The 27,906-nt window shown below is 32.1% G+C and overlaps 1 protein-coding gene across 3 annotated transcripts in view; it reads right to left on the bottom strand.

The window, feature by feature from the left end:
* LOC111710288 (RNA pseudouridylate synthase domain-containing protein 2) overlaps nucleotides 1-27,056 on the bottom strand; it is a 48,989-nt gene extending 21,933 nt beyond the window's left edge. Inside the window, exons 1-5 of one of the 3 annotated variants that reach the window (XM_023484339.1) lie at nucleotides 26,634-27,056; nucleotides 8,356-8,454; nucleotides 5,733-5,819; nucleotides 2,047-2,134; nucleotides 430-551 (exon numbers count right to left, since the gene is read on the bottom strand). In XM_023484339.1, coding sequence (XP_023340107.1) covers nucleotides 430-551; nucleotides 2,047-2,134; nucleotides 5,733-5,819; nucleotides 8,356-8,454; nucleotides 26,634-26,873 — 636 coding nt within the window. In that variant the 5' untranslated portion in view covers nucleotides 26,874-27,056. The remainder of the gene's footprint in view (nucleotides 1-429; nucleotides 552-2,046; nucleotides 2,135-5,732; nucleotides 5,820-8,355; nucleotides 8,455-26,633) is intronic. The other 2 variants (XM_023484340.1, XM_023484341.1) reach the window with 2 other exon arrangements.
* Nucleotides 27,057-27,906: the final 850 nt, after the last annotated feature.

Here is a 27,906-nt window from a genome sequence, read left to right as displayed (position 1 = left end):
CAGTACCAATATAAGGACTGTAGACAAGAGTATCATATCAGATTTACAACAGTACCAATAAAGGGACCGTGACAATTGTATCATATCAGATTCACAAAAGTACCAATAAAGGGACCGTGACAATTGTATCATATCAGATTCACAACAGTACCAATAAAGGGACCGTGACAATTGTATTATATCAGATTCACAACAGAAACCAATAAAACTTCTTCTGATAAAGAATGCATATCATCTTCTCTCTAAAAATGGATTATTTTCAATTGTGGGTAAAAGTAAACAATTTTAAAGCTATGAAAACAACAATATCTACGTTATTTATCAAATAAAGATTTGAGTGGTATCGTTGTGAATCAGGTATGAAAGGTCACTTGAAATTATCATGGCAGTCTCCCTTTAATACAGGGCGAATCTTGATAAATTACTTACATATTCCTCTACAGGGTGAGCCCTGAACTCACGAGCAAAAACATCTAGAATCTTCTCTCCTACCCAGCGTCCCTTGGTGAAGGTTGTAAAGGTAAAGTAGTAAGGGTACACTTTCCTCAAACCTATAATAATTTTAATCATTATAATTATTTTTAACATTATTATCATTAAGAGTTTTATTGTAATTTTTATCAGTAAATTTATAAATTTTAAAACTAAATACAATTTATTTACCAGTACAATATATATAAATCTGTTTTATCAAATGCCTTTTATCAGTCCAGATTCAGCATATTTCTAATTCCAGCTAAACTATATATCAAAGCTTAATGTACTACACCTCCTCTTTTGCGTACACAGTATGAATGGGTGTTATGGAAACGTCTCACCCCGTAAATGCTTTAAAAACCGGTACACATATGTGGTTGAATAAATGTGCATAAAATGTACTTCCAAAATCTAAACTTATTCAACAACAATTTAGTTTTAAAAATGAAAAAGATCATTTCCTTTTTTCACATGCCAAGCAAACATAAATAATTAGAACCATGTGTAAAGTATTGATAGTACGTGTAGATCTAAAGAATAATGTAAATGCGCCTATAAAGGAAAATGTAAATGTTCATATTTAGAATATTGTGGAAAATATGAGACAATATGTCTGTCAATATTCATACCGATACCCACTCTCAAGTACTGAAGTAGAGGGGGGGGAGAAGAATAAAGTGAGAGGATTTGGAAAATGTAAAAAAATATGCAAAGGCAAAACAAATAAAAATGGAAGTTTATTTGTTAGAGTGGGATGAGTACGCAGTATGGATTACAATACAAACAATACACTGTACACAATTCAAATATGCAGGTTACAGTAACTCTTTTCAGGGCCCGAAACTTAAGAGTATCGTGTTGAAACCAAGTTTCGGAAATCCGGTTCCATGAATGGGGTCAGGCAGGTTTGTTCAACGATACTCTCTTAAATTTGCGGCTCTGGACTCTTTTTTTTAATAAAAGATACATTCATGTAAAACATTTTCTTTACTTCCAAAGTTAGCAATATAAGGGACCATGTCTAAGATTTGTAATTTGTTGGATTACAGTGATGGCAGACGATTTTTTTCTTTTGGACCAAATTCTAATATTCAATTATTCCTTTGTACCATAATAGCGTAGACCTTTGATTTTCTAAACTATGAACTCTGATCAAATAGTCTAAGTTTGAAATTTCAAAGGTTTACACCGATCGTTGCAAAAATATAGGGATTAGAAAATTAGTTTAGTGAGTATTCAGTTTCTTAACTTAAAAATAAATCGCAAGGTTTAAAGGCTTCCTCGGCTTTCAAATGTGCTGCTAAAAAATGAGGTAGCCTTAGCGTAAAAAGACTATCATATCAATACAGGAATTGACAGTTTTTACATTTTTGAAAACGAATTTGATTGTTTCGTTAACAATGAAAAATCAATAAAAACAAAGACGATCGTTTTAAAAACGAATTTAAGATAGTTTGGGAAAACAAAAAACGAAACGATAGTTTCTAGAAAAAGAAGGTTTGTTAATTTACCAAAGCTCCAAAGCGAAACGAAAAACGATCCCGCTGTCCATCCCTACCCATGACTTACCAGCTTCCACATAATACGAAGTTTCACCGTATCTATCATCAGTGAACCCAGGCCGTTTAGCCTTCAAGGCCTTCGTTTCTATTTTAGCCTGAAATATGGAAAGTTATAATTGACAATATTCATTTTGAAAAATTCCATTTTACATAAAAAGATTTTTTATTTTTGTTCTCTTCTTTGTTTATTTTAGTTGCTGTGTTTGTATTATTTATTTTTATTTTTTGCTTATATCTGTTATTTTATAGGACAAACTCCTGATGATGCCAAAGTTTTTGGCGAAATATATTGAGAAGAAAATGATATAATTCTAGTGCTAGAGAGTAGGGTTTTCCCTTCATCGTCCTTTATATTTTCACTGCGGAAAATGACTGCAGATACAGATATATTAGATAGATAGATAGATAGCTAGATAAATAGATAAATAGATAGATAGATAGATAGATAGATAGATAGATATATTAGATAGATAGATAGATGGATATATTATATAGATAGATAGATAGATAGATTTAAAGAAAGAAATAGAGATAGATATATAGATGGATATATAGATAAAAATATATAGATAGACAGATACCAATGTAATGTCATTTAGTAAAAAATTTGCTCTGTTTTTTTCGAAAACTAGATTAAATCATGAGAAAATGAATTTATAAATTTTATATTTATGTAATATACAATTTACAATATACAATATAACGCTGTTGGCTAAATTTTTCAGATTTAGGGGAGATATAAAAATATAATTTATTCTGGAACATGCTGTAGTAGAACCAAAATAAACAAAACCAAATTTAAAACATGGCGATTCTGATATAACTTTTTGTTGGACAAAGGAATTGAGTGTAACAAACTCTAATTGTATAATCCTTATATATTTGCAACCTAATGTTGGAGAACTCAGATATTTCAAACTATGAATTCTGTTATATCAAAACACCTAAGTTTGCAATATCAAAGGTTTACATGTCGTTTTAAGTAAACGCTCAACTCTATGACATGCTATTAAACTTGATCATGTCGTTTTAAGTAAAAGCTCAACTCTATGACATGCTATTAAAAGTGATCATGACGTTTTAAGTAAAAGCTCAACTCTATGTCATGCTATTAAAATTGATCATGACGTTTTAAGTAAAAGCGCAACTCTATGTCATGCTATTAAATTGATCATGACGTTTTAAGGAAAAGCGCAACTCTATGTCATGCTATTAAAATTGATCATGACGTTTTAAGTAAAAGCGCAACTCTATAACATGCTATCAAAATTGCTTAAAGGTTCTTCATAAATTGCGATCAAAATTGGTGAACACATTTTGAGTAAAACCTCATCTCAATAATGTGCTACCAAATCTATTTTTTTTCTTCAGAAGCTGAATTGAAGTGTTTGAAAACTGATATTTTTATTTTTATCACATCTTTTTCTAAAATTAAAACAAATGGCAAAATATAAATTCAAGTTAGAATGAAATGAAACTTTTGTTTTATAATCCCAATTTACTTCACTTTATCTTTTTTAATCAAATAAAAGTTTGTTCAATAAATCTTCTGATTGCGCGTGTCAGTGGGTTAGTTAAACTTATTTTGTTTTAATTCAGTATATTTTTAAATTATAAGAGTTTTATGTCGTCATTACAGTATTATCCTTTGTCGATAACCTGTGTCCAAATTCAAACGTCTCAAATTCCCCAAAAACCAGTTTCAATTAAGCGCCGGCTTAAATCTTGAAAAATTTAATACAATTTTAAGTGGAACCAACCATAATTGAGCCGCGGCTCAAATTTTTTAAATTCGGCCTCTAATATCACAGTTAATATCATGAATCATGCTAAATCACATATATAGAAAATGTAAACCAAAAAATAGATAACACCATTTTAAAAATAGGTTTTTTTACAATGCCAATTTAAGGCTGTTTATTGTTATTTTTTCAAATTTTATAACAATTAGCTGGAGTATAAGGCGTAGCTGGCTGGAGTGCCCAGGTTTATACTACGCCCGCCGTTTACCCGCGCTTGGTATTAAAAAATGGATTCAGCACTGTCCGTGACATGAGGACATCATTGAAATGTTGAAATATATTTACTGAAAAAGTAGTCTGCATCCTTTATTTATAATCTTTGGTTCAGCCTTCCACCAACTATATTTATCTATTGATAAACTTTTTTAACTTACTATATATGAGGGATATGAGGAGATGGGGGGAGGGGGCATAATATTCAGGACGAAAGGAGAAGATGGATTAGAATGAGTGAAGAGGAGGGAGGGAGGGGAAGGGAAGGGAAGTGGGGGATAAGAAGATTATATTGTATCCGAAGCTATTATGTCAACTGCAATATGTTTATGACTTAATCCGAGCAATTCTTTTTTATCACAAACAATGCGGGCCCTGGTCATTTTTTATCACGAACAAAGCGGACCCTGGACACCCTTTTATCCCGAAAAAAGACACTGTAAACTCTTTTAGCCAAAACAAAGCTGACTCTGAAACTTTTGTATTCTTCAATGCAGACCCTGGACTTTTTTAATCTAAAATAGTGCATAATTTTTTCTCTTTAACTCCTCCCTTCTCCCCCCATATTTTACAATTGGATTGTATTATTTTGTATTTTCTTACTAGAGAAGATAAATGATCTGTTAACGGACGTATTTTGTTTGAAGAGAACTGGACCATGGAACTAGTTCAACACATTGAATAAATGGTTCAGTTTACAAAATTAGAATCAAAAGCAGGGGGAGTAAGTANGTGGGGGGAGGGTAGAAAGGTCTTGAATGATAAATGGGATGCCAACGAGAATTAAAAACACCAAAAATGTTGTATTTTCCCTCTGCAGTTACACTGCGACAATTCACGGACGGAATGAAAAACAAAAATGTTGGAAAAGTTTGCAGAATGATATTTAAATATAACATGTTTTATTTAGCAATAGAACCAACCTGTTAAAGCACAGAGGATGCACATTCACAGAGTTAGCTATTGTAAAAGGAAAATGAAAGGGAGTGGTTGGAGGGTTGGAGGGTTGAAGGATTGGAGGGTTGAAGGGTTGGAGGGTTGGAGTGGAGTTTGAACTTTTAAAAAACCTGATAGGGTTTAAAGCAATGTAAACAATACAATTGATTAAAGAAAATTGTTCCTTCAGAGATATTAGATAGAAGATATAGAAGATAGAAAATAGAAGATAGAAGATAGAAGATAGAAGATAGAAAATAGAAGATAGAAGATAGAAGATAGAAGACAGAAGATAGAAGATAGAAGATAGAAGATAGAAGATAGAAGATAGAAGATAGAGGATAGAAGATAGAAGAAAGAAGATAGATGATAGAAGATAGAAGATAGAGGATTGAAGATATAGAAGATAGCAGGAAGAAGATCAAATAGGAATATAGAACTATTAAATGTAGAAGAGGGAAGGGAAAAAGTATTTTTTTTCAAGGACTGGAGTGTATCCTAAGAATTAGGACGGGATATAAAGTAGTGTATCCTAAGGACTCGGGTGGGAAATAAAGTAGTTTATCCTAAGGACTCGGGCGGTAAATAAAGTAGTTTATCCTAAGGCCTAAGGCGGGATATAAAGTAGTTTATCCTAAGGCCTAAGGCGGGATATAAAGTAGTTTATCCTAAGGACTAGGGCGGGGTATAAAGTAGTTAATCCAAAGGATTAAGGCGGGATATAAAGATAAATATTACTGACCGGGGGTTTGGCATCTGTAACTATATAACACTGTATTGAGTTATTGAGCTTCTCAAGATCTGGTTTCTGTACAATAATCATCCGACACTAATATAATTATATATCACAATAATAGATAGATAGATAGATAGATAGATAGATAGATTGATAGATAGATAGATAGATAGATAGATAGATAGATTGATAGATAGATAGATAGATAGATAGATAGATAGATAGATAGATAGATAGATAGATAGATAGATAGAGTTGGTCAAAGTATTGTAACTACTGAGGATCGTCGTGATAGTGTGAAACATTATGTATAATTCTTTTTTAATAAAAAATGTGAAGTTAAAAACTGAAATAGATAGATAGATATCTAGTATCTAATTTGTATCCATTTTCAATCTAATCTGGAATTTTCGCAAAAGAATCTTCGAAAATAAATTTTCACCTCTTGAAACCCCAACTGTATAGAACGATATTATACATATATGTATAATGTATATCATAAGGCAAAGGGAAATGAATATCTAGATAATATGCCACAAAATTAGATTATTTACCGATAAATTATTATTCATATTATTTATTTTCATTTTATTGATAGATAGATCAAAATTTTTTTTCCGTTTTGATAATTTTTTTTCTTCATTTTTCCACCTAATATTCACTACAGTTTAGAGGTTGAAATTATCCATGCATGGAATGGTAAAAACAATTTTTAATTGATTAAGAAAATATCTATCAAAGTCTATATTTTTGTTCTATTCCAGTCCTAGTTCCTAACTATACAGCAAAGGAAAAGTGATTACAAGACAAAATCTTTGTTACAAAAACTCTTTTTTCTTATTTCACTAGTTTTAACTTTTCAACCAAACAAACCACTTATTAATCACAACCTGATAGTGCAAACATTAGATTTTTCAAACCATTTATTAGCAGAACTAATCTTTTTCTAGCAGAATTCATTTTTGAAATATCAGAGATCTTTTGCATCAGGATGCAAAGATTAAGTGAAAAAGAAATTATAGTTTAAGGAGAGTAATCAGTTCTTTTCCTATTTTCACATATACACCCCTGGCCACAATTAGCGTACTATGATATAAGATTCCCAAATGTGAGATTACATCAAATTGCTCACAAAAACGTTTTTTGCAACAAACAAAAAGCATTTCTTTGGCGTGGTGAAAAAAAGAATATCCAGGAATATGAATAAATCAATAAATAAATACATAAATACTAAAATCATGAATAAATAAATGTCGATATGCTTGAATGATAGAGTGATAGATAAGTCTAGAATCATGAAAAGGGGGTGGAGGGGGAAAATGGAGGTAAGGGGAAACAGGGGGTAGATAGAGGGGAGGGGGGGGGGAATGGGGCAAAACTGATTGATGACCAGATTGATGGTTATGATAAACAAAGATGTGTAAAAAGGGGAGGGGGAGGGGAGGGGGGGGGGAAATAAAATTGGATTGTAGGAATATACAGAAGTGGGACCCGTGAAAACGTGGATATGAAGATAACTGTCCGATTCAAGTTATGATTTTTAAGTTGATTTTGTAGCTAACAAGTGAATTTTTTTGCTTTATAACATTTTCAAATACATTTTAAATGTCGTCTTCCTGTTTTTTAGTTTATTTGTCCCACTGTACATGTATCAAAGGTTATGGAAAAGGAAAGAATGAGGGGGGAAGGGGGGGGATAAAGTATTGTTTTACAATAAACCATCTGTTCTTGTTAATCTGATAGAACCAATAAATACATGTATATACATAAACTTAGCATAACCAAGAATATTTCTTACACCAAAATTACCGTTAAGTAAAAATCCCTGAAAAAAAATTTTAAATCTTTATTTTTGTTTTCATTATTCTTGATGACGGGAAAAATTCTGGAAAATCAGATCTTATTTAAGAGTTTAAATCTTAGTTTGTGGTTTAACTGGATAGATAAAAAACTCTCAAGTGTTCGAGGAAAAGGGGGAAACAAGAAACGTTTCTTTTTACATTCTTCCAATTTTTCCCTAATGAACGTATAGGGGAATATATTGAAGATTTTTACATTTAAGGTTCAATTTTCAAGAGAAAAATAGATAAGATTTAGGTGACCCTTTACATTCAAATTACTTGAAAGGTAGGACATAACAAGGGAAGAAACAGATTAAAGGAAGAATGAATAGGTGAAAGGAAGAATGAAGAGATAAAAGGAAGAATGAATAGATGAAAGAAAGAATGAAGCGATGAAAGGAAGAATGAAGCGATGAAAGGAAGAATGAAGAGATGAAAGGAAGAATGAATAGATGAAAGGAAGAATGAAATTATGAAAGGAAGAATGAAGAGATAAAAGGAAGTGAATAGATGAAAGGAAGAATGAAGAGATGAAAGGAAGAAGTTAAAGATGAAAGGAGAAGGCTTGAATATAAGTTTAAGATATAATCTGATGGTATATACTGGTATATATGAGGGTGGTGTATGCGGTTAAAGGAAAGATTCAACTTAGAATTGTAGATAAGGGATTAAATAGAACTATCAACTTGAATATATTGCTACTATCTTCACATACTCTTTTACAAATAGTTTTAAACGATTGTCATCCCATGCATTTAGAACAAAATTGCAAAGAAAGCAGTACTTACTTTTTTTACGTCGTTGTGCGCAATTTCTTCGATTATTTTTCGTTTTTCCGCAAGCTTAGCTGGGTACGGAAAGCCGTTGATGAGGAGCCCTGGACTGTCCTGTAATAAAGGAAATCCTCGTAAACCGTCTTAAGAAAGTGTACACTATACACACCAAATCAATTCACAAATATGTTTCGTGGATTTTGATGTAAACTTATTCAACACAGTTTAATATACTCATGCAATGAATAATTTATAAATAAAAGAAAAATGTCAACTGATAGATCTAGATCCATGCAAATATTTCAAAAGTCAAATGAATTCTCTGATTCGTGTACAAATTTTACATAAAAACAAATAAGTAACCAACTCACATACTTTAAAAAAAACTTGTACACTGAACACTGAATAAGTAAAAAAAGATGATTAATTGTACTATACAATCGACAATGAATAATGAATATGTATACATTTGTAATTACATGTATATACATTATATATCAAATATCAATATGGTATACTTTGAACAATAGAATGTACAAATACATATAAATATGTACACAACTTGAATATTTCATCAATATTCTGGTCGCAGTTTGTTTGTGTTTTGAATGGAAACCGGAAAAAAAGAATTCTGAATTTAAACCGGATAAAGAATTCTAACTGTTTCCTAGGAATCTGAAATTGAAAATGTTCTATTTTACTAAACTGCTGCAGTTTAATGTGTGCTGGGAGCAATAGCAATATATCAATGGTTGTAGCAATTGCAACAACAAAAGTAGTAGCTTGTATTAACTATTATAGCTGTAGCAGTGTATGTAGTTTGGGCGGAAATAGTGTAATTCAGCAAATTAAATTAAATACAAGATGAAAAAAAAGAAAATGTTTTAAAAATTCTTTATTTATCTTTTCTCTATTTTCTTTATCTTTCTTCTCTAATTCAAGTTTACTGTTTCGGGCTTAATTATTATGATTAATTAAATTGTACCTTTCCACGCAATGGAACCAATTACGGGGAGTTATACAAACAGCTGTCAAAAATCCGCGAAACGCAGAATAAAAATGGCCGACACCGGAGCAAATTTGGAAATAAACACGAGTTATGGGACATCATGTTTTTGTTGAGTTCTCTAGAATACTGGGCTCTTGTATATATTATTGTGTGTTAGCTAAAGAATAGAATAAACTAGTTCAAGATTAATGATCGTTCCAGAGTTTATGAAGCGAAGTTTAGGTGATAATCTGTGTCACGTGATAAATGAAGTCACGTGGCTCCAGAATTCTCTAGAACTTTTCACGCTTTTTCTAACCATCCCTCATAAACTTCACAGCAGACAATGAAGATATAATATTTGTTTAAATAACAGAAATGTTGAACCAACACAATTCATCAATCAATGAAGCGCGAGAAAAGATTCAATTATGTCAAGGGAACGCAATAAATGGAACAGTTTTGAAGTTTCTGGACGGAAAAACGAGAAAATATTGAATATTTGGATAAAAACTTGGACGGAAGAAGTGTGTGTGGTTGACAAATATAAATTCAAACCAGCGTTTTTTGGCACGAAGGAAAACTAAAAGAACCCAATGTATAAAGAATCTTAAAAGTTTGTTCTTCTTATAATTCAAAACTTGTACAAAAACTTTTCTATACCTGATTAACCCTTCATTTTGTGTAACTATCCCCCCTCCCCTTCCCCCTGTCAAACAATCTACGCAAATTGTTCCCCTTTTCTAAATATTATATTTGTCCACCTTAAAACAACTCTGAAACGAGATAAAAAGGTTCAAGTTTCTGAATATATTGAAAAAAGAAAAATGGCCAATTTGAGATAGAGCTAGGAGTGATCTAGATAGTTATACACTCTAGCCCCCCGTCTTTAAAATAAGATAAGCGAATAGATAACACGATCTATATCTCACGGAGATTCAGTTTTTAACTTTCGAACCAATCATATTGGCTTTCATACGTGCTTTTGCTATGATGACTTTTAAATAAAAACTCACATCTTCAGGGAGTTTAATTTCTATAATAGTCCGAACACAGTTTTTAACTCTTGTAGTTAGTTTTGTTCTTACACAATTTAGCACAAATTATACATACTGTTCAATACAAAAACAACATTTCAATGTACAGTACAATGTTTTATCGATAATTAAAGTTTAACAGACAATATTAGGTGTGACAGGTTTAAATAAACATACTTAAATAATTTAGCTTATGAACGGAAAGAAATGTTTACAATTTTAACAGAAAACAAATTAGACAATAATTCCTCAAAATATGTTTTTAATTTTGAATTGAAAAAAAAGCCGAAATACTAGTTTCTTCTAAAATTTTGAAAATTTAAAATGAGGTATTTATTGTCAATGTATAACTCAATTGAGAGAAAATCAACATTTTCTTTTCAATTTCTAAAGTTTAAAACACTTTTTTCAATTTGTTCCTAGGTCTAAAACCCATCTTAGCATTAGATACGTTACATTAGACTGAGCTTCCGAGCCCAGCTATCAAATTAGTTGCAGACCTTTCAAAATTATTTCCTGGGGGGGGTGTACAACCTCCTTAGCCCTAAGTTATTATTAGTCTAAATATAAATACAATTTACAAAGTCTAATTTGATTTTTATCTTGAAACGTTTGCAAAAATTTTGAATATTGCTATTTTATTCATTTTATTCTTTAAAATGGGAGAAATTTACATTTATTTTCATTTATCTATTATATGAGCAAAATAGAAAAATCTTTAACATGGTTGATCGTCCAAACTTTATCAATATTTCGCAAAATATTTTGATTTTCATTTAAATTTTGACACAAACTCTGATTTTTTAATCCCTATATCTTTGCAACCCAATGACGTAGACCTAAGATTTCAAACTATGAATCATGTTGGAATAAAAAACTAAGTTTGAAATATCATAAGTTTACACCATCTGGTTGCAAAGATGTTGAGATAAGACAATTTGAGTTTGTGGCAAAAACTCAAATCTTTTAGGAAAGGAAAACAAAGTAAGTAGAGTTTATGTTGTGTGAAAATGTAATCTTGAAAGCTAATTTTCAAACTGAATGTAATTCCATAATTTAGAAACCTATCCCAGTTTAAGCCAGTGTATATACACGTACACCCATAAACACATAAACATAAAGAAAATGCTAAATCTTTCATGGAATTAAGTTTTTTTTCGCATCAAACTCTGATTTTTTAATCACTATATGTCTGATGTCGTTAACACCTTTGATATTTCAAACAATGAATTATCTTAGATCAAATAGTTTTAGGCTGCAAAGATATTTTGTATTAGAAAATGTGAGTGTGTGGCAAGAACTCAGTTCCTTAGTATATATTTGTATCCTGTGTATGCATAAATATGAAAATGGGGAACACATATCACATTGGATTTCTCTAAGCTTTTTAACTGCACAAGAAAAACTACATTTCTTCACAAAGCTGAATAAATCCGCGAACTGCATCAAGATAATCTTTTCACGTTTTTATTTGTCTTTCAAAATCCAAGAAGTAGAACCCAACACAAATATAGTAAATTGCATGTAAGATAAAAATCTTTTATATTTTCATTCATTCCACATTTATTCGAAGAGCTATTTATGTTTTGAATTTACAATATGTGGCCGGAAAGATTTGCTTTTCTCATGCTCATGAGTAAACTCAAAACTAGAGGAGCTAGGAGGTTACAAAGTCGTACCATTCTGTCTAGCTTACAGTATAGTTATCAAAACATTTGAAATTAGCTTTTTTCGTTATTTCATGAGAAATATCATTAACAGAGTAAGTTGTGTATGAACCAGAGAGAATTTTGTAGTTTTTAGAGAGAAAACTAAGAATTTCAGACAGGAAGGATGTCTCATGTTTACTCAAACAAAGGTTGTCCAGGTACCACAGTGAATTGGGTTGGTACTCAACCTTTCTTTGTAGAAACATAGGATTGAAATAGAAAAAAAAATGAATTTCACACCACATTGGATACTCATCTTTGTCAATGGTCATTGGCGGTCGTTTAATTGGTGAACATATAATTAATTCAACGATTTTCTATCAATCATGGTTCGTGGACCCATCAATTACCGAATAAGATTATGGAGGGAAGGATTGCAGAGAAAGGAATAAGATTATGAAGGGAAGGGTTGCAGAGAAAGGAATAAGATTATGAAGGGAAGGGTTGCAGAGAAAGGAATAAGATTATGGAGGGAAGGGTTGCAGAGAAAGGAATAAGATTATGGTTGGTGTAGTATCTGTATAAGTATGTGACCGGAAAGCTAGGTATCGCTCTGCTGGGTCAGCATAACCTGGCTCATTGCTAGGTGACACACACCGCACTCTCACTCAAAATATATAATCCTTAGTTGGAAACTTTTAAAGGAGTCAGAATCTTACCCATAACTTTTGAATGAATGGGATTAACTTATCAGATTTGTAAATATTCCGTGTAATTAGTAATAACAATTTGTTTCCCTTTTTACAATTTTTCTAAAAACTTATAAAATTGGAAAAGCTAAACATTCTTTTGATAAGTTTTAACACCCACAAAAATATTGTTTCACCGTTTTTCAGAACACCCCAACATTTTATACTTCACTACGCATACTCAAACCCAATACAACGCAATGGCTGTTTTTCCTTTCAAATCTGAAAAAGCAAACAATGTTTGTGTGCGCAATTTAAAAGTATTTTTTTGATACCATCACGTTAAAAATGTGTTTTCTTCAAAGCATATTATTTCAGAAAAGGAACTGAGTTTTTGTCACAAATTCTGATTTAAAAAAGTTATACCTTTGCAACCTGATGGTGTAAACCTTTTATATTTCAAACTATCATAAGTTTATCTAAAATGATTGATAGTTTGAAATATCTAAGGTCTCTGACATTAAAATGTAAAGATATATGATAACAAAATCAGAGTTTGTGACAAAAACTCAATTCCTTTGATGGAGAATATTGATGAATATTAATTCTTGATACAAATTAAAGATTCCTAATATTCTACAGAAGGAATAAATGATTGCTGTAAGTAGAAAATTACGATATCAGATTATTTATAAGAATGAATTAGAAAAAAATATTAGTCCAAAGTTTGTAGTGTTGTTTGTATATACGTTTCTTTCGAAAAAAACGAAGCCTATATTTTTTTATGTAAACAAATACTTTTTTAGAAGGAAATCTAAGGCGGGATATAAAGTAGTTTATCCTAAGGCCTAAGGCGGGATATAAAGTAGTTTATCCTAAGGCCTAAGGCGGGATATAAAGTAGTTTATCCTAAGGCCTAAGGCGGGATATAAAGTAGTTTATCCTAAGGCCTAAGGCGGGATATAAAGTAGTTTATCCTAAGGCCTAAGGCGGGATATAAAGTAGTTTATCCTAAGGCCTAAGGCGGGATATAAAGTAGTTTATCCTAAGGCCTAAGGCGGGATATAAAGTAGTTTATCCTAAGGCCTAAGGCGGGATATAAAGTAGTTTATCCTAAGGCCTAAGGCGGGATATAAAGTAGTTTATCCTAAGGCNCTCCCCTCTCTGTTAATCTATCCTTCCCGACCAACTCTTTTCCAATTCTATAACGAAATCCCTGTCAAAAACATTGCTTACGATATTTTTTTCTCCTTTTTTATTCTTTTATCTTTAATCCTTGATATCTATTTTTTTTCTCTTTTCCTCATAAGTTCATACTCCTTTTTTCTTTCTGATTAATGTTTCCTATCAAAACTAGAATGGAATAGAATAGAATAGAGTAGAAAAATGGAAAAGATTAAGAAGGGTAAATATTGTGTTCAAAGAAAGAAATAAGATTGCAAAGAAAGGATCATGGGTTTGCATGGAGAAAAAAATAGGATTGCAGATGAAGGAGTAGGTTTACAGAGAAAGGAGTTGGAATGCAGAGAAAGTCCGTTTACAAAAAAGAAGTTGGATTGCGGAGAAAGGAGAAGGATTGCAGAGAAAGGAGCAAGATTGCGAAGAGTGGAGTAGGATTGTGGAGAAAGAAGTAGGACTCCGGAGAAAGGAGTATGATTGCAGAGAAAGGAATAAGATTATGATGGAAAGGATTGCGGAGAAAGAAAGAAATTTATGAAGGGAAGGATTGCGGAGAAAGAACTAAGATTATGAAGGGAAGGATTGCGGAGAAAGGAATAAGATTATGGAGGGAAGGGTTGCAGAGAAAGGAATAAGATTATGAAGGGAAGGATTGCAGAGAAAGGAATAAGATTATGAAGGGAAGGGTTGCAGAGAAATGAATAAGATTATGGAGGGAAGGATTGCGGAGAAATGAATAAGATTATGGATGGAAGTATTGCGGAGAAATGAATAAGATTATGAAGGGAAGGATTGCAGAGAAAGGAATACGATTATGAAGGGAAGGATTGCAGAGAAATGAATAAGATTATGAAGGGAAGGATTGCAGAGAAATGAATAAGATTATGAAGGGAAGGATTGCAGAGAAATGAAAAAGATTATGAAGGGAAGGGTTGCAGAGAAAGGAATAAGATTATGGAGGGAAGGATTGCAGAGAAATGAATAAGATTATGGAGGGAAGGGTTGCAGAGAAAGGAATAAGATTATGGAGGGAAAGTTTGTGAACATTAACTGAATTATTAGAAGGAAAGGAACACATATAAAAGTTTCGAAAAACATAGTGACATAAACATATTATGCATGGTAATCTGATTACAGAGTTCCACCCCCCTTCTCCTCCCCCCGGGTATAATAGAAAATAGAATACCCATTATATACAGTGAAGGCTAATATGGGTATTAGAGAACCAGACAAACTATACTTTTTGATAGATCACGCTCAGTGAAAACATGGATATCTCAATAAAAGGATATATATCTCAATAAAATTATGGCTAAATTAATAAAAGGATGGATATCTCAATGTCAGGATGGATATTTCAATGACAAGATGGATATCTCAATAAAAGTATGGATATTTCAATGACAGGATGACAGAATGGATATCTCAATAAAAGTATAGATATCTCAATAAAATTATGACTAAATTAATAAAAGAATGGATATCTCAATGTCAGGATGAATATCTCAATGACAGGATGGATAAGGATAAGGATAAGGATGAATGAAGATGAAGGATGAATGAAGATGAAGGATGGATATCTCAATGAAAGGATGGATGTATCAATGACAGGATGGATATCTCAATAAAAAGATGGATATCTCAATGTAAGGGTGGATATCTCAATAAAAGGATGGATATCTCAAAGTAAAGATGGATATCTCAATATTATGATGGATATCTCAATGACAGGATAGCTATCTCAATGACAGGATGGATATCTCAATAAAGGGACGGATATCTCAATAAAAGGATGGATATCTCAATGTCAGGATGGATATCTCCATGACAGGATGGATATCTCAATAAAAGGATGGATATCTCAATAAAAGGATGGATATCTCAATGTAAGGATGGATATCTGAATATTATAAATGGATATCTCAATGACAGAATAGATATCTCAATGCCAGATTGGATATCTCAATGAAAGGATGAATGTCTAAATAAAAGGATCGATATCTCAAGAAAAGGAAGATTATCTCAAAAAATGGATGGATATCTCATAAAAAGGATAAACATCTCAAGAAAAGGAAGATTATCTCCATTAAAAGATGAATATATCAATAAAAGGGTGGATATTTTAATAAAAGTATGAATATCTCAATGAAAGGATGGATTTCTCAAATGAAAGGATGGATATCTCATTGAAAGGGAGAATATTTAATTGCAAAGATGGATATCTCAATGAAAGAAACAGAATGAAAAAAATGAACAATATATAATTGAAAAATGATATAGGATGAATGTAAGATGGATATTAATATATTGCTACTGAATATATATATATTCAGACACATGAAAGTTGTCCATTCTATTATCATATATAAATAGGGATTAGGCAGCTCTGAGGTAGAAATATTCAAGATATGAATCCAGGCATTCAGATAGATAGAAATACGGATCCATGGATCCAAAGATTTATGCAGACATGGATGGATACATAAAGGAATTGAGTCTTTACCATAAACTCTGATGTTCTAATACCTACATCTTTACAACCCAATGATGTCGTAAACTTTAAATATTTCAAACTATGAATTCTGCTCAATCAAAAAATCTAAATTTGAAATGTCAAAGGTTGCACCATCGGTTACAAAGATATTTGTGGTACAGACTCAATTCCTTAGAAGTATGGATGCATATACTATACATGTATAATGTAAAAATATATTATATACATTACATAAATAGATTGATGGATAGATGGATAGATAGATAGTTGATGGACTCACTTTCATAATGAAAATATTTTTAACAAAGTATTTTCTAGCAAAGTTTCTCTCCCACACTTGACGACAATAAATCATCAGATATTTTAACTTCCAACTAACATCAAGACTTTTGTTGAACTTTAAAATTTAAATTAAAGTTCAAGTCTCCAGATGAAATTATTAAAGTTTAAGTCTCCAGATGGAATTAATAAAGTCTAGGTCTCCAGATGGAATTATTAAAGTTTAGGTCTCCAGATGGAATTAGTAAAGTTTAGGTATCCAGATGGAATTATTAAATTGAAGTAAAAAAAAACAGACACAATGATTTGAGCTTTCTGATCTAAATTGAGCTAAACTGAGTTAAACTAAACCAACAACTTGGAATTGAATTGGTCTGAAGAGATCTATACTGAGCTAGTTGGGATTGGGAAAGATTTGAATGTAATCGCTTTGATCCATCTTGTTCTAATTAGAAATTTATAGATTTGTCCTAAATCAGATTTAATATTTTCATCTTATCCTTTCAATTCTACTTCTTTTACTTTCTCTTTATTATTTCAATTCTACTTCTTTCACTTTCTCTTAATTATTTCAATTCTACTTCTTTCACTTTTTTTCCTTTCAATTCTCATTCTTTTACTTTTTTCCCTTGATCCTTTCAATTCTACTTCTTTTACTTTCTCTTTTTCCATTATCTTTTAAATCATTATTCTTTAACTTTCTCTTTTTCCTTTCAATTCTCATTCTCTTAATTTCTCTTTTTCCATAATCCTTTCAATTATCATTCGTTTACTTTCTCTTTTTCCTTAATCCTTTAAATTCTCATTCCTTTTTACTTTCTCGTTTTCCTTAATCCTTTCAATTCTCATTCCTTTTTACTTTCTCGTTTTCCTTAATTCAATTCAAAGCTAGATCAATTAGTCATAGTTTAAAATATGAACGTTGTACCACATCAGCTTGCAAAGATATAGAAGGTTGACCACCAGAGTTTGGGGCGAGTAATCAAGTCCTTTTATGTAAATTATGGTAATTGTTTCTCCCTTTTCCTTTCTAGTTAGAGCAACAGTTTTTTTATTGACATACTTTTCTTCATCTACCCTTAATCTTAATTAACACTAATTAATCAATAATATTTTAAAGGGAAAAAGAGAAAATCCGAAAAAAACTCACAATACTGACACAAAAAAATTCGGTGAAAAGGCTAAACTTTGTCAATGGTCATTGGCGGTCGTTTAATTGGTGAACATATAATTAATTCAACGATTTTCTATCAATCATGGTTCGTGGACCCATCAATTACCAGGCTTCTACAATAACAAAAACAGAAAATAAACTGCAATTATTTATAAATTATCTTTGAAAAGTTTTCAAATATTTATTAGCAATAAAACAATTACCCCCCCCCCCCTCTCCAATACACCCCCCCTAATAAAATATAGGTTCTAGTTCAAGATTTTAAGTTTGAACACTAATCATAGAAACTTTGTTTAAAGTTTTCTGAAGTTTTGGACAAATTATTACCAGAATCTTATTTAATACTTCATCAGTATTTTCATTATTGTCCGGGCTGGTTCAAATAATAAAGTTAAATTGACGAATTGAATTTAATTTATTCAAAATCGATTTAATCTTCTTAATTTGAGGATAAGCCTCTAGCTGATAACTTGTTACTCTGTCCCAATCTATGCCGGGGAGGGGGGGGGGGAGAAACTATAAAAGTTTCCAGGGAAGGGAATTATTATTATTTGATTGTTAGATCTAGGTCTTTTATTATTTGTTTTTACTCCGGTTGGAACAGGAATTCCGTTTGGGCTTTACTCCTCGTCCAAAAAAGTACTGGGAGATTTTTATATTAGGAAAGGGTTAGATTTTCCCCCAGGTTTAAGAGGTGATTGATATGACTGGATTGAGCTTTTTTCAATCGAGTCCTGGTTAAAGTTTACTACGAATAAGGGAGGGTGTACAGTTGGGACGGGTTCGAGATTACTTCGGGTATAAGGGAAACAGCTTTGAAACAGGGTTCGAGTTTACTCCGGATCTTGCAGGGTGTAGAGTTGGGACGGGTTTGAGGTATAGAACCATAGCTTTTGAATAGGGTTCAAGTTTTCTCTGGGTATGGGGGGGGGGGGGGGGAGTTAAAGTTTACTCTGGGCGTTGGGCGAGGGTTCAAGTACACTCCGGTTTATGAGGGGTTAAATTTGGGACGGGTTTAAGTTTACTCCAGGTCTGATCCATGGTAAAAACCAACTTTATTTATAATTAATGGATTCGCTGTGCAATTATCACAATTATATATAATTGGAGAAATTTTCTAGCTAATCATAATCTTTACAGTAAATAGTTTTAGGTCTCGTCTTTATATATTGTTATATCTATCAATAGGAGTATAAAGGAGTAATCTCTGTTTGTCCCGTAGACAGAAAGAAAGGAATTGAGTCTCTGCCACAAACTTTGATTTTATAATCCCCATATCTTTGCAACTTAATGCCGTAGACCTTAAATATTTCAAACTTTGAATACTGTCGGATCAAATATTCTAAGTTTGAAATATCAAAATTTTACACCATCAGGTTGCCAAGATATGGAGATTATAAAATTTGAATTTGTGTCAAAGACTCTATTTCTTTATGCGACATTACTTAAACGACTTTGTGACCTCGTATCTTTTTTTGAGTTTTGATTCTAAGTAAGAGAAGAAAAATTAAAAATCCGTTTTTCAAATCCGTTAAATCTTCTGCTCTTTTTGTATTATCAACTTAAACTATTTTTTATTTGATGACATAATCCTAATCTAATGTTGAACAGAGCTGAGGTATTGAATAAATGGATTGAGGGGGGGGGGGTAGTTTGGGCAAAGTTAAGCAAAATCCAGGCCAATTTCTTCATTGACTTTATATCCTCTCACACATTGCATCCGTCCGGGACATCTTATCCGTTCTGGATAACTTATCCGTCCTTGATAACGAATCCGTCCTTGAGAACTTATCCGTCCTTGAGAACTTATCCGTCCTTGAGAACTTATCCGTCCTTGATAACTTATCCGTACTTGATAACTTATCCGTACTTGAGAACTTATCCGTCCTTGATAACTTATCGTCCTTGATAACTTATCCGTCCTTAATAACTTATCCATCCTTGATAACTTATCCGTCCTTGATAACTTATCCATCCTTGATAACTTATCCGTACTTGATAACTTATCCGTCCTTGATAACTTATCCGTACTTGAGAACTTATCCGTCCTTGATAACTTATCGTCCTTTATAGCTCATACATCCTGGATTATTTTTCTGTTCTAGATAACTTATCGACCTTTATAGCTCATACGTCCTGGATATCTTTTCTGTTCTAGATAACTTATCCATCCTTGAGAACTTATCAGTTCTGTTACCTCTATATGTTCAAGTTTGGACTTGTTTATGAGGTTTATGAATTTTATACGATCCCTTTGTTGAAACCAGGTTCAAGTGCATGACCCCTTTAGGTAATCAAGCTTGTTTCTGGAATTAGGTTTAAGTATGTGATCCCTTTTTATGTTTAATGGTGTATGTTTGAGTGTATGTTCACTTTATTTCAATCAAGTTAAAGTTTATGATCCCTTGATATCTTGCAGGTTTAGTGTATGTACCCTTTAAATGATCAAGATTTAAGTTTATGTTCCCTTTATTTCAATCAAGTTAAAGTGATTCCTTGATATCTTGCAGGTTTTGTGTATTGACCCTTTAAATGATCAAGGTTTGAGTGTATCTGGCAAGACAAGGTTTACTACCTTCTATCTATAGAATAGAAATTGCTTCTACTTTTACACTGGATTAAACTTACGAGAGAAAAGAGAGAAGAATCAGTGAATTCGTTTCAAGGAAATTAGATATTTCTCAAGATTCAAAGATAACAAAGTGAAATTTATTGCTTGGATCAAACAAAGAAAGTTAGATAAAAAGTAAGAAACTTTATTGAAAGTGAAGAAATCCTCGAAAAATAACAGAGAATCCGGGGATTTGAAATAAAAAAATCCACAAAGTTAAAAATAAAAATATAGAAGAACGGAGAAATAAAAGAATAATCATATTAATAGACTAGAATAATAAGATGTTTGATCTTCTTACACATTATTTGTATGAATAGGTCTCTGTGAAGATATTGCTTTTTATTCATCTACTTCCACACAATACAAAATATAAATATCGGAAATTGATCAATTGATGCATGAATCAGATTATTAGATGGATTTATTTGAAATAAGTTCCTTTAAGAACAATGTTTAACTTTGGAATAGATTTAGGTTGAATATCAATATATTTCAACCTAGATTTAAACTTACATTCCTCTCAAATCTTAATATTTACACTGCCTGGGAAACAATTTTTAAATACACGCTTATAACATTCACATGGATCTAAAGAGTCAGTCAATAAACATTGGAGGAAAATCGGTCAGAGGGTTCATACATTAGGATGTCCCAAATTAAGTTTCAAATAATTTTCAAAAAGAAATATTAAATAAAGTAATTAATGGTCTGGTTCTCCTGGGGGCTGGAGAGCTGAAAGGATTAATTAAATCACAATAAAACTAATTTATAGAGTTCTATATTCAACTCTACATACATTTACACATTTATGCATACAAGCATAGATGCATATATAAGCATAGATGTATATGCATAGATGCTTGTATGCATCTATGCATATAAGCATAGATGGAAATAAGCATAGATGCACATAAGTATAGATGCATAAAAGTATAGATTTGTATATGCATAGATACATATAAGCATAGATGAATATTAGCATAGATGCATATTAGCATAGATTCATATTAGCATGGATGCATATTAGCATAGATGCATATTAGCATTGATGCATATTAGCATAGATTCATATTAGCATAGATGCATATTAGCATAGATGCATATTAGCATAGATGCATATAGGCATAGATGTATATAAGAATAGATGCTTATAAGCATAGAAGCATATCAGCATAGATGCATAAAATCATAGATGCATATAAGCATAGATGCTTACAAACATAGATGCTTATAAGCATAGATGCATCAAACACAGGTTTATATTAACATAGATGCATATATGCATATAGGCAAAGATTCATATCAGCATATCAGCATAAGCAAAGAAGCATCTTTATAATATTTAGAATTTTTGTAATCTGTTAGTAAGACAAGCGTACTTTCGCTTGTTTTAAAACTTTATTATAGAGATGGAATCTGTTAGATTAAATAAAGGGGAAAGGGAGACGAAATTGTGAAGAAGAAATTGCAAAGATGGGGGGGGGGGGGGGTAGTGAGAGATATATAGGCCATTTAAATGCACAAATATTTGACCAGCAGGCAAGGTATTCAAGCATGCGCAAAATGCATGATTTTAATCAAATGAAGTGTGTTTATCAATTTATCAATTTTCTTGGAACTACATTTTAAGAATTAGCATTTTCGAAGCAAAAAAAACTAAACTATCGATTTTGGAGAAAAAATGCTAAAGTCTTACAAAATTCAGATTCCAGTGATAAAGCACCGAATGCATTTAAAATAAAGTTTTGTAAAGAGAAATCTTATGATTCAAAATGCATGAATCACTACAGGGAGTAGATGAAGAGAATTAAAATGATTTTACTTATTATATAAATCATTAAATAGAACTAATTTTAGCAGAAGATCAAATCGAACCTTTTGGTTTTTGAACCTAACATTGAAACTTTGCAGTTTTTAGTCTAACTTAATATTAGATTTTAAATTCTAATAGATTCAATTATGAAAATTAAGGATTCAAACATTTAGAGAATATATATTAGACTAACTTTTTAAACTTTTTGCGTGAAAATAAAAATAAATAAAATTATCACGAATCTGCTAAAATGGAAATTAGTTCCTGCCACAGACTCATATTTTCTGATCCCTTTGACATTTCTAACCTGATGGTGTAGACCTTTGATATTTCTAACCTAATGGTGAAGACCTTTGATATTTCTAACAATTGGATTACTTGTGAAAATAGAATTCATAGTTTGAAACATCAAAGGTCGCCGACATTAAGTTGCAAGGATAAAGGAAAATAGAAAATTCTAGTCAGTGATAAAAACTCAATTCCTTTTAAATGTTTGATCTTGCACCCCCTTTTAAAAATCATGATAACTCCCTTAAAATATTGGTTTAACGATGTTCTCCTGGTTTCCAACTCCAGTATTGGTTTTCAACACACAACCTTTCACATAGGACTAGGAGAGATACAAAGGTTACACCCTGGACATAAAGATAGTTTCACCCCGTGTAAAAGATAGTTTCACCCTGTATAAAAGATAGTTTCACCCTGTATAAAAGATAGTTCACCCTGTATAAAAGATAGTTCACCCTGTAAAAAGATAGTTCACCCTGTATAAAAGATGGTTTCACCCTGCATAAAAGATAGTTTCACCCTGTATAAAAGATGTTTTCACCCTGTATAAAAGATAGTTTCACCCTGTATAAAAGATATTTCACCCTGTATAAAAGATGTTTTCACCCTGTATAAAAGATAGTTTCACCCAGCAAAAAAGATAGTTTCACCCTGTATAAAAGATAGTTTCACCCTGTATAAAAGATATTTCACCCTGTATAAAAGATAGTTTCACCCTGTATAAAAGATATAAAAGATATTCCACCCAGGATAAAAGATAGTTTCACCCTGTATAAAAGAAAGTTTCACCGTGTATAAAAGATAGTTTTAACCTTTATGAAAAATAAAAAAGATATTTTACCCTGTATAAAAGATAGTTTCACCCTGTATAAAAGATAGTTTCACCCTATATAAAAGATAGTTTCACCCTGTATAAAATATATTTCACCCTGTATAAAAGATATTTCATTCTGTATAAAAGATAGTTTCACCCTGTATAAAAGATATTTCACCCACCCTGTATGAAAGATGTTTTGACCCTGTATAAAAGATAGTTTCACCCTGTATAAAAGATATTTCACCCTGTATGAAAAATATTTCACCCTGTATAAAAGATAGTTTCACCCTGTATAAAAGATGTTTTCACCCTGTATAAAAGATAGTTTCACCCTGTATAAAAGATATTTCACGCTGTATAAAAGATATTTCACCCTGTTTAAAAGATAGTTTCACCCTGAATAAAAGATAGTTTCACCCAGCACAAAAGATAGTTTCACCCAGTATAAAAGATAGTTTCACCCTGTATAAAAGATAGTTCACCCTGTATAAAAGATAGTTTCACCCTGTATAAAAGATATAAAAGATATTCCACCCAGGATAAAAGATAGTTTCACCCTGTATAAAAGAAAGTTTCACCGTGTATAAAAGATAGTTTTAACCTTTATGAAAAATAAAAAAGATATTTTACCCTGTATAAAAGATAGTTTCACCCTGCATAAAAGATAGTTTCACCCTGTATAAAATATAGTTTCACCCTGTATAAAAGATAGTTTCACCCTGTATAAAAGATAGTTTCACCCTGTATAAAAGATAGTTTCATCCTGTATAAGAGATGCTCCGGATCTGATTGTAAATACGTGTGTGTATGAGTGGGATGAATCCTCCGTATTAGCTCCGGATGAACGGATGATTAATGGGTTTTATACATGAATGAGTTTACTATAAAGGAAGATTTGAATAAATATTGAAGATGGATAAAATGTCGATATCAGACAATTAATTGGGTTGTCTTTTTTTTTTAGCAGGATAGAAAAATAATTAGGATAGCTAGCTTAGACATTTTTCTTTTTTTGAATATGTAAACAGTTCAATGAAAGTTCAATGTAAATTTTTAAAACATTCGAATAATTTCACAGCGGGGTTTTCTGTAGGATATGAGGATACAGGGATACTAGGATACAGGGATAAAAGGATGCATGGATACAAGGATACAGGGATATAAGGATACAAGGATACAAGGATTCAAGGATACAAGGATACAAGGATACTAAGATAAATGGATACAAGGATACAAGGATTCAAGGATACACGGAGTCAAGGATACATGGATTGCAAGGATGCTGGGATACAAGGATATAGGATAAAGCTAGAATACAAGGATACAAGTTATGCAGGTATTTAGAATTCAAGGATACAAGGATACAAGGATAAAGCCTGATTATGCAGGTATATAGAATACAAGGATACAAGAATACAAGGATAGAGCCTGATTATGCAGGTATATAGAATACAAGGATACAATACAAGGATAGAGCCTGATTATGCAGGTATATAGAATACAAGGATACAAGGATAAAGCCTGATTATGCAGGTATATAGATACAAGGATACAAGTTATGCAGGTATATAGAATTCAAGGAAAACTAGCTCAGTGGCTCCCTGAGCCAAGAAACTACTCAATATCAGGAAACCTAGGAGAGCTAAAGTATAAAATAATAATAAAAAGGCAACATTTTCATTCAACTATTTTTAAAGTCCGCCCCCTCCCCTAACACTGTACAGCTAGTATTGTTGTGTATAAGTATAAATTCATTTAGACGGAAAGAATAGGTTTAATGTTCTAGGCAGTTTCTACTATCTTTACATTGTATATAGCTAGGATTTACTATTTTAAATTGAAATAGTTTAAATTCAGAAACCATAAATTTTCTTTTTATACGTTCTTTCCTTTCCTCGCCCCTTTCTTCCCCTCTCTCTCTCCTCTTTTCATTGCCCTTTCCTTCCCCTAGCTCTCCCTCCCTCGTTCTCCCTCCTTCCATTGCCCTTTCCTTCCCCTAGCTCCTCCTTCACTTGTAGCCCTTTCCTTCCCCTAGCTCCCCCTTCACTAGTAGCCCTTTCCTTCCCCATAGCTCCCCCTTCACTAGTAGCCCTTTCCTTCCCCTAGCTCCCCCTTCACTAGAAGCCCTTTCCTTCCCCTAGCTCCCCCTTCACTAGTAGCCCTTTCCTTCCCCTAGCTACCCCTTCACTAGCCCTTTCCCGTGGTTCTACTGAGTTTCCCAGTCAAATTATTAGGCAAATCGGTCAAGGGGTTCATGAGTTATGATCGGACAAACAAACAAAGAGACAAAGATTACTGCTTTGTATATATAGAAGTAACGTTTACTCTTATTGTTCAACCCCTCACTTAACAATTTTTGTTAAACTTTTTAAAACTTTTTTCTTTTTTTTAAATTTAAAAATCTTTGTTTCTCTTTTCCTATAACATAAAACCTTATTTCTTTTCGTATCATGTCTAGTTTCGTAATCTAATGTTTGTATTTTGCATGAAGTTGGTAGGAACCAAGGAACCAGGCTTACAGCCAATGTTTACTTTATATAATAATACATTACATACGTACATTTTGCTTGTAAAATCAGTCTACCAAAAGTGTTTAAAAATTGCGAACGTTTTGTTCGAATTTACGAACTAAATGTTAGAAAGAAATAGAATCTTTGCCAGAAACTCTGATATTCTAATCCCTATATCTTCACAACCCAATGTCGTAGACCTTAGATATTTAAAATTATGAATTATGTTAGATCAAATATTCTAAGTTTGAAATATCAAACGTTTTCATTTTCAGGTTGCAAAGATATATGGATTAGAAAATTTGAGCTTGTGGCAAAGACTTGATTCCTTTGAAATATAACCATAACAATCATAATTTCGAAAAAAAAGTTTGTAATTTCGAAAAATGTTTATAATTTCGAAATAATTTAGTAGTGATATTCGAATAAAAAGGTTTCTTAGGACAGTGTTATACAATATCATACAGCAGATACAGTGAGTTCCGAAAAACTAAGTCTTTGGGAAAGTGTATTGTCCAAGGAAACAAAAATTCAATGCTTTAAAAATCTCATTAACAAAGACTTGCAACACTTTTTGAATAATGAAATAAATAAGACATTAAGGTATTCTTGTTCTGAAACTCACTGTACTTTAAAAAGTACTCTATGACCTGTTCAGTGTTTAGTGTACAAGATATTAACCAATCAAATTAAACCAACGCACCACAAGCTTTGAGTAAGTCAAAATAAGAAAAATATAATTAAAAGGGAAATAAATGTTACCGTTGGGGGCATTATTATCTTGGGTAGATGGGTCACCATGTTTTGGGTGAAGAGGGTTGGGGGAAGGGTCATCTGGTTTATTGGGTACACCTGGCCCCCTGGCAGAGTGAAGTGGGTAAACTGGGGGAGGGTGAACTGCTGGGGTTGCATGTGGGGCAACCCGGTCAGCTTGCTCAGGTGGGCGGGCAAAGGAAGGTGCATGGCAGGCCATGGTACAAGATAGGGTGTTCCACCGTTCATTTTATCACAGGTTTATAATCTCACGTGGTTTAAAATCTGTTCTACACAGTTGTATATTGCTGGGTTGACAGTTTAATATTGAGCATGCCTGGTATCCAAGCTGTAGAGAGGATAGTGTGTTCTAGTATTATCCCGGAGCTAGAACCATACCGTCCCCTGGTCCAACCCTGACTACTCTAGACTAGAGGATATATATACAACCCGACCTCTGTAGGATCTTGGGGCACAGCGCTATACACCACTGCAGTTATACACACACACACACACACACACAAACACCCCCACACAACGTTCAGACATACAATACTCAACATTCCTGACCCCCACCATCCACCCCCCATTCTACCCTCACTTGAGCTCCTTAACTTTCTTAGCAGATAGGCAAAAATTTTCCATTTACCTAAATATTTTTTTATTCAGTTTTTGAAGAAAAAAATAGAATCATGTCTAAAAGTTGGATAAAGGATTTATTCTAGCAAATTAGCATTTAAAGTACAAGACACATATATTAGATCTATCTTTATATATAATATACATTGATATATTATATATATCTTGTTCAAAGAATTGTAACTATTGAGGATTGTCATGACAGACGTGAAACATTATGTTTAGTATAATTCTTTTTTAATAAAAAATATATATTGATATATTATATATATCTTAATATATACATAATTCATATATATATTGATATATTATATTTCAATTTTTAACTTCACATTTTTATTAAAAAAAGAATTATACTAAACATAATGTTTCACGTCTATCATGACGATCCTCAGTGGATACAAGGATACAAGGATAAAGCCTGATTATGCATTACAGGGATACCCGCAAAGAATGAGACTTCAGAGACGACTGTGGGGAATTATTACTGTCTGTTTCCTTGATCCCCTACAACTTTAAACTTGTTAATTCATTGCAAAATTATTTAATAGTTTATTAAAAGACTATATTCAAGACAGACGTTTTAATTTAACTTGTAAACGACATATTTGAAGAGATTTAGGTCGTCTTAACATTTTTATCC

Source organism: Eurytemora carolleeae, unplaced genomic scaffold (assembly GCF_000591075.1).
Source record: "Eurytemora carolleeae unplaced genomic scaffold, Eaff_2.0 scaffold730, whole genome shotgun sequence".
In the NCBI taxonomy this organism is placed as follows: Eukaryota; Metazoa; Arthropoda; class Copepoda; order Calanoida; family Temoridae; genus Eurytemora; species Eurytemora carolleeae.
Note: the sequence above shows the minus strand (reverse complement) of the source record. Positions and strands in the feature narration are given on the sequence as shown.